At 36.7% G+C, this 8,818-nt stretch overlaps 1 protein-coding gene across 1 annotated transcript; it reads right to left on the bottom strand.

Annotated features, from left to right (window-relative positions):
* Positions 1-2,079: 2,079 nt before the first annotated feature.
* Positions 2,080-8,590, bottom strand: LOC128229191 (protein phosphatase 1K, mitochondrial-like). The gene is made up of 6 exons (XM_052940931.1): positions 8,480-8,590; positions 7,749-7,943; positions 6,663-6,830; positions 4,635-4,892; positions 4,112-4,422; positions 2,080-3,571 (listed from the first exon to the last, which is right to left on the bottom strand). Exons 2-6 carry the CDS (start codon positions 7,900-7,902, stop codon positions 3,305-3,307), a joined length of 1,158 nt encoding a protein of 385 aa, XP_052796891.1. The 5' UTR covers positions 7,903-7,943; positions 8,480-8,590; the 3' UTR covers positions 2,080-3,304.
* Positions 8,591-8,818: the final 228 nt, after the last annotated feature.

Raw genomic sequence — 8,818 nt, forward strand, 5'->3', positions numbered from 1 at the left:
CTAAGAATGACATTTCAAGCACTAAGTTTATTTAGTTCAAATAATTGTACATTGAATGATTTTTTACCATTTTTGATATGGCACGTCACATAGTGAACACATCTATAATTTTCGACTTGATGTATATTGAGCTTCAAGATGACGCGCATCAGCTAGATAGGTCCAAAATGGCAATGCTATGTTGGCAAAAGCTGATCGGAATTTAAGTGTTTAATGAAACACTTGTGTAATTATACACACTTGTGTGATTAAACAATGATATTGGCTCAAGATAAATTATGTGAAACTTTCGTGTTCCTATTTTGCAATGCAATGTTTAATATTGAAGTGTTGTTACAGTTGAAGAAAATATTTTACTATGGTAGGAATCAGATCAACATGGCATAAAGGGAACCAAATTATGCACTGGTCAGTCAATTGTAACCACGCCCACCCCCCACCCCCAGATCTTGGGAATAGCGGGGACTTGGACTTTCAGTACAGCCAACACCGGCTAGATTCCATGCCATGCGGAGACGGACAGTTGGTAAAATCCCCACCAAGGGTCTGCACCCCGGGGACTCTAGGCAAGGCCAATTACCCGCTGTATTTAAAACAGACCAAACCACCGCATTCACCCGGCAATGTGTAGTTGGACTAGGCAATGTGGGGCCACCTGACAAGCATAAACACGACCACTTTCACCGGCTATTCCCCGTATATCCCCGGACCTGGGTTGGCCGTGGTTACAATTGACTGGTGCATTAATATCACAATTTTAAAGAAAATCTGAAGTACCTACTGTACTGTAATGTACATGTTTTATGCAGAAAGTCTGAAAGATGACAACTGTGACGCAGATGCAAGTTGTTTCGAGTTATTTATATTATCATTATTTTTCACATCAATATTTGCAACAATTATTGGCACGAAGCAAAACGACGTCATTGTTTTTTGGATTTTCACTAAGTTTGTGTTTCCGTGTTTTACTGCAACTTATTTTTAGTCGTGGGTGACCTTTCACCAGATGTATATCAGTCATTAATTGTATTGCGTTAAATTCAGCCAATTTGACCACAAGGTGATGATGTTATTCAATTAATCATTTTTAATTCTCCTTTTTAGCACTAACAATCCATTGTAAAACTCGAGTGTGATGCCTTAAATCCGATTTGACATAGGAAATTCCACGGACATGTGTTGATTCATCCGCCATCTTGGATAAACCGGGTCATTTTGGGTCATGCCATTAACACATCATATTTTGATGATTCTACTTAAAGAGTCTACAGTATGATATATATTTTAAAATATTTCGATAGTTCAAAGTATTGAATTAATTATGTTTAGCAACAATGTGTACTTCAGTATTCAGTTCGAAACATTTACGGATTTATTTTTATCGATAGAGTAAAATGGCCGAGGAGTTCCGAATGCATTTTTGTAGTAATGTAGTGGAACTATTTCCATGTAGTAGTCAATATTGGCGAAATGATTTATCAATATAAAAATTTGATTTCAGTACCAATTGTCAATAAATTATACATGACCCACTTCTCTCACTATTCGCCCAGACATTTTAGAAAAAAACTATGTAACAGCCACTTTAAATCAGCTGTGTATTCAAAACAATGATGAGAACTATTTACTGAGCGCACTGGCGTTCTTTGGCTTGTAGTTTGCTCGGCTGATGTGCCTACTTAGGACGGGCCCTGAGGGGCACCGTCCAAAAACGATAAATGTTGCTATTTTTGATACTGAATTTAGATCTGCGCGTAGTGGAATCTTACGTTCGATATATTGGCATCAAAGCTCGCCGTATGAGTAGAAAATGATACCATATTGTAACCTTTTGATGATAACCAGGGGTTCATTTAGGAATTGTAAGAGCTATACAGCATTTCTACTTAAAGAGTTTTGAGAAATGATTTTTTAGCAAATACGCATCATCAGCTATTTTGAGCTCAGTAAAGAAATTCTATTTGGGATTTTGATTTAAGAGCAAATCTTGATTAAATATTAACTGATTTCGTTAAAAGCGGATTAAAGATTATGTCGCCATCACTTATTTTAAACTATTTAAATGAGTCTACAACATGGAACAATAATAACGAGTTTATTCATTTCAAAACAAACAGATATGGGTAAATACACAAAATGATCAATTTGTTAATGACATGAAATGAAAATAAGTTTTCAGAAAGTATAAGAAAATGGTTAAAAATGGACTTATCCAGTAAATTATCCATGTTTTTGTTAAGGTTTCTAATATTGGGTTATACCATATAATTATAAAAGTACATGTATTAACATCTAATAAGAGATAATAAAGTGAGTATTACAAATACATTTTAACGATATTACTTCTAAAGCTTTATTAACTCCTTTCAAAGGTTCATAAACATGATAAAACAAAGACATTGTACAAGACTGACAAGCCCAAAGTGGTCAAACTATAAGGTATTTGTCATTTAACATATTGAATAATGTGTCATCAACAGTCAATTTCACAACTTATTATAACACCTGGACATTAAATTAATTAAAATTTGAGCATACAAGGTGGGTACGAGCCTACAAGGGGTCTGGGGAAACGAGCCTTTAAGGGTATTGATGCCGGCAAGGGGATACGAGCCTTCAGGGGACACAGTCTGCAAGGGGATACGAACCTTCAGGGGATACGAGCCTTCAGGGGATACGAGCCAACTAGGGGGTACGAGCCTGTAAGGGGTCTGGGGAAACGAGCCTTTAAGAGGATTGGAGCCTTCAAGAGTATTGGAGTCTGCAAGGGGATACGAGCCTTCAGGGGATACAAGCCAGCAAGGGGGTACGAGCCTTCAGGGGATACGAACCCTCAGGGGATACGAGGCTTCAGGGGATACGAGCCAGCAAGGGGGTACGAGTCTGCAAGGGGATACGAACGTCCGCGAGTATACGAACCGGCAAGAGGGTAAGAGCCCGCAAGGGGATACGACCCAGAAATGGGATACGAGCCTGCAATGATGAGTAAAGAACGCTCGTCCGGTTTTTTTCCCAATCGATCACCGGGTCAAGGTCAACAATACAAGGCTTCGGTATAGGCTCAGACGCTAACAGGATGTGTACTTAGCTTCACGTGAATATTTTGAACATTTCATTTAGTAATGGACAACAGAAAAGCTTTCCACATCGCAGCACAAGATGACACCAATTAAGGCTGTCATTTTCTAGACTTGTTTTATCGAAAGACCGACAACCTATGAATGGCGAATCAACTAAATAATGGACTAGAAACGATTCCAACTTAATGTCAAGCGTCAATGGCACTACTACATCTCTATTGTCACTAGTATCGGTGTGAGGTGAGGTGGCGGCCGAAGCTGTACGGGATTCTGGCGGACGTATTTCGGTACTTTCCCCAGGCGCCGAACGGAATCACGACGGCGGTAACGTTGTCCTCGGAACCGAACTGTAGCGCCTGATCGGTGACGAACTCGGCCGCCTCGAGGGGCGTGGAGCAACAAGTAACAATGTCCACCAGCTCCTGGTCGTTCAGGACAAAACTGAGACCGTCACTCTCAAGCAGCAAGAACGAGTCCTTGTCGTGCTTCAACTGTAAAAATATACAAATGGGTAAATATCAGGGCACTGCATACACGTAATATATTTTAACGTCAAATCATATTATGCAAAGAAAACAAAACATTTAAAGCTTTCAGTTGTTAAAGCTGCACTATCACAGATTGAACGTTTTGTCTTGGAACGAGCCATTTTTTTTCGAAAATCCATGGAAACCAGTTATATAAGACTGCAGACAAAAAATTAGATCGCTGATTTTTATATTTAAGTTAAAAAAAACGATGTTTTAGGCATTTTTCTTTAAGACATAAAATATTATTTTTCGAACGGAAATATGAAAATCTACGATCTGATATTTTGTCAGCAATCTTAAATAATAAAATTATTGGTTTGCATAAATTTATGCAAACATTTGCTCGTTCCAAGACAAAAAATAAAAAAGTTTAAAAAATGGTATATCTGTGAGAAGGCAGCTTTAACAGGTACATTCAGACGATCATACTTAAAGCATCATGTGAACAACAACTATGGTACAATGTAAGAAACAGGTTGATGGTTACAGCTTGTATCATACCGTAACCGAGCAGATGTACGGATCAGCTATAACGCCGTAATGTTTCAGCTCAAAGTCGCCGATACTGCGGGTCATGGAGAGGCGTCCGTTAACGTTGGCTACACCAAGGCTATTTTCAGAAATTGATCCCCCTGCCTTTATTATGCGCTCAATCTCGCCCACGTTTTCCGGTGTGTGGTCCTTGCTGAGACGTATCGCCTCCCCCTCCCGACACAAAATCGCCCGAGTGTCACCCACGTGACCAATCACAAGCTCAATGCTGTTTTGCAGCAGGCACACTGTAGCCGTGGTTCCCGTCATCACATCCGCGCCTGGAAAACAGAAGTGTGCATTATACAAATAAATCATGCTGGTATTCCCCATTCTCGTCTGTCGTATCACGAGCACAATCTTTTCATACAATATAGCTAACATTAAGAAAAACCTACGAATATTTTACATTCTAGTTTCATACATATATCTTGGTTGGACGTAGGAAAATGATCATACATGGTTACACCTATGAAGGATATCAACAGATTACCTTGGAACGCAAGGTGGCGCGAAAGTAGATTGTTAACGTCGATGAAGCTTTTCCGGAGCACGTCAGCGAGCTTCTCCGTGCGGCCGAGCCAATACCGGATGTGATGTTCGATGTTCTCGTGCACGAAGTTGACGGCCGCCGAGCCGCCATGGCCGTCAAAGATTGCAAAGCAAAGCAAGTTTTCGCGGAGTTTCTTCACAATGAAGCGGTCCTCGTTTTCTTGCCGCCTCCCTTGCAGGCTCGCGGAACCAACATTGTCTGTAAGAAATATTTAACATGTATACATGCATCAAGAACGTTTTCCTCGTATGGGAAGGGAAATAACTCAATTAAACTGTAATCAATGAAAAATTAGCATCTTTAGTACATTATCCTTAGTCTAGAGCAACATCGTATTTTAATACTAGTTGTTTTGCATATACCTAGGTATGTCTTTAAACCACGCCGCCTGCCTGGTGGTGTAGAGGACATAGCCTAGGTACATGTATATACATTTTGTTACACCTAGATACTATTATACACATTTTGTTACATCTTGGTAAGATACGGATTTCATTTTCTTAGATAGCATGTTCAACCAATATATGAAGTGTATATGCACATTAATTACACAATTTTTTATACTGCTTAGCTAACACATAACGAAGTGCCATATAATAATTATTGTAATACTTCAAATGTAGTACTAATGTAACTATTGAAATGGTGATCGGACTGTGGGCCACAACTTTGGTAAATCTGGTTTTGTACCACATTCAGTAAACAACAAGAAACCAACTCCTGGATTCCTGAGCTCACTGGAATGTCCTGGTTTCAGGACATTCAATACAAGTGTATTTTGCATAATTGTGCAGGTAAGTCATGATTTGTTTTATACTAGCTTTCATAAAAGATTGACATAATTTTCCGTTTCAAAGTTATTCAAGTGTTATGTTATTAAATCACCAATTAATTTAGCTCAATAAGCAATGCTGTACAACATAATTGACGATGTGGAACTATTAATTGTGTTGTTTGTATTTGAAGTTAATAAAATGATTCAATTCTTGGACAAATATGTAAACTACCTTAAATATGAGTATGATTAATTGTATGCGCCAGTTAAATCATACTAACTATTCTGATGAAACAAACATAACTACAAGCAGTATTGTCGAACATTCATAAATACTATTTGAGAACTTAAGTACCCTTCATTTAAACGTATTTAAGAGTTCTGAAATTAACATTTGACATAAATGATTCCTGCACACCAGACCACTTTATTCAGGATTAAAATGGTAGTTATGATGTTTTATGGATTGATTGCAACAAATCAATATGAGAAATGAAATGATGGGTATATGGTCCGTCCTTACCATGTCAAGTGAGAACATTGGGCTTCACCCAGGGTTTTAAAAGGGCAGGGTACAAAGGGAGAAATTTGGGATATTGTATCTGAATAGAAATTGAACATAATAAATTTAACAGAAATTGTTTTTAATTGAAGAAATATTATTTTTCAAGTGCCAAGCATGTCATGTTTGTATGCATTTATTATCATAAATTGTTAAAAGATTTTAATCAAAACAAAAGAAATATTTCACAGACTTAAGCAATTTTATACAGGCCGAAGGGTGCCCATGCTGATCTCCATGAGGGCAGAAGAGTGCTACCAAATAAGGCAGGGTGCAGCACCCTTCTAGGACTCATTATTTAAAACCCTAAAGAATATGAATAAAGCAAATGCCAGTTCTATCAAGCTTACCTCTGTATACTACAATAAAACGAGAGAAGAAAGTAATTTCATTTAAACATTAACATAGATCATTCATTGTCATGACTAAAAGAAATTTAAGATTTTTTCTTTATTTATATTTCATTTTAGGATAAGCGTACTTCTTGAAAATCAAATGCTGTTTACTGGCAGCAAAAAAGAAAACTATTTGTTAAACATGCTCAACTTTTCCCAGGCATAAAGGGCATACATGTAGATATATAATTGAACAATACTAAAACCATTACTTTCAAAAAAGTCAGTTCACCAACCTATTGGAAGATCTGGTATTAGCTGGCCGCGCTCTATGCTCTTCTCTATACTAACGGGTAGCTCTATACGGTTGTTCCAAGCACCCAGGGTGTCAAAGTTGACACCACGTTGTCGCTCACCCCTGTTTTCAGGATCAGACAAATGGCCAGCAAGGCGACTTGCTTTACCTGTAAACATATAGCTTACATTCTTAATAGGAATAACCTCTTGCATAATTTCATGTTGCTTAACATGTATGACTGAAAGCAGTGGTTCAAGTTTAAGAACTGCAAAGTTTCGTGAAACATGCATGGAACACTGTAAAATAAGATTACATGCAAAACCTAAGTCCAAAAATTAAGGGGAAAAAATTATATTTAAATGCAAGATAGAGTTATCTAACTTAATTAATTAAGAAGGTTGGACGATTGGGTGCCTTTTACTTAAATGTGGTAATTTGCAAAACCTTAACCAGAATTTCTAAGTTGAATAATAACGGGCCATTATCTACATTATAAGAAAAATATTGTTTTTTAACTTGGTTATTCATGTAGGTTATATGGTTGATAACCGTTATAAAGTTTAAATGCAATTCATCAAGTAATTACTGAGATATTAACCAACAACGTAAATGTGTTATATGCAAAACCTTAAACAGAATTTCTAAGTTGAATAATAAAGGCCCATAACCGGCATTAAAATCAAAATAGGGTTACCCAACTAGGTTTAAGGTTGGATGGTTGGGAACACATAAATACATATTTTAAGTTTCAATGCAATATGTGATATTTTTGCTGAGAAAATGACTCAAAGATGCTTACATGCATAACCTTAACCAAGGTGTGACACTGACGTCAACACAAACACTGAAATTAGGGTGAGTAGTATAGTTTTCCTTATTTTTCAAATAGTAGAGCAAAAAATCTGTAATCTCAGATCTTCTTAAAATCATTGAACAAAAATTTAAAAACAAATTTATTTTTGTAAAAACCTGCTCTTACAAAGATTTGAACTGCAAATTTCTGAAAATAAACAATATGTTGACCACTCAGCAATTTGATCAGTTGATTTATTTAACATTCATGATAACAAACAACTTAAAATACCTGTGTGAATTTGTCTAGTTGTCTGTTTCTGCCCTGTAGGTGTTTCTGTCAGGGCTCTTGTAAGGCATCTAGATCTGTTGTTTGCATGTGAAAGCAGCTGCTTTGTAAGGTGCACCACCGCTCCAGTTTTAGGACACTGAACCACTCCAAACATTAAGCTACAGAACAGACTTCCTGGGTAGTGGAGAATTAAACCTACAATAAATTCCATGTACTTAAACCTGTGCCGAAAGTATAAATAAAATATAAAACTATATTTACTGGTTCATTGTAAAATGTCCAGTTCATTAGCAATTGTTCATCATAGACTTGTGAAGTATTTTGCTACTTTTTGCATGTTCTGCTTACTAAGGTAACAATTCTCATGATCATCATTGATGAATTTATATTTAATACAATGAAATCATGCAGAGTCTGCATGATAGATTAGTGCATCATGCATATAATTAATACATGGGGAATACTTACTTATCATGCAGACTGATCAACACTGCCAATACGTTACAGGGTGTTAAGTTAAAACCCAATTAGTTACGTTTATAGATACAATAAAGCTGCGTGATACTGTAAGTACAGTAGTATTTTGAACTGGCAACCCGCCAACAATAATGAATGCAATCTATACAAATATAGGAAGTCGGACGTTTTCAAAAACTTCAAACCTGTAATTAAAGGACAAATAAACATACCCATTTACCAAAATTTAAATGAATTGAAACGCACAAACTTACCTGATTTGTTTTATTGCGAAACAAAACAGCATTCGTGATAGGCCGGGTTTTTTCCTTTCCAATGTTTACTATCAACAAAGGTCAAGGTTAAATTTTGGAGGTGTGATGCAGAGTATGATTCTGATTGGATAAAGTATTTTATTATCGAATCGTACTAATCGATGGACTGTTGCATAAGTTTTATTGTTTGATTGTTTTATCTTCAATGAAATATGATGATGATGATGAATGATGATGACGATGATAAAGATGATGATGATGATGATGATGATGATGATGATGATGATGATGATGATGATGATGATGATGATGATGATGATGATGATGATGACGACGACG

The sequence above is a fragment of the Mya arenaria genome, chromosome 3, assembly GCF_026914265.1.
Source record: "Mya arenaria isolate MELC-2E11 chromosome 3, ASM2691426v1".
In the NCBI taxonomy this organism is placed as follows: domain Eukaryota; kingdom Metazoa; phylum Mollusca; class Bivalvia; order Myida; family Myidae; genus Mya; species Mya arenaria.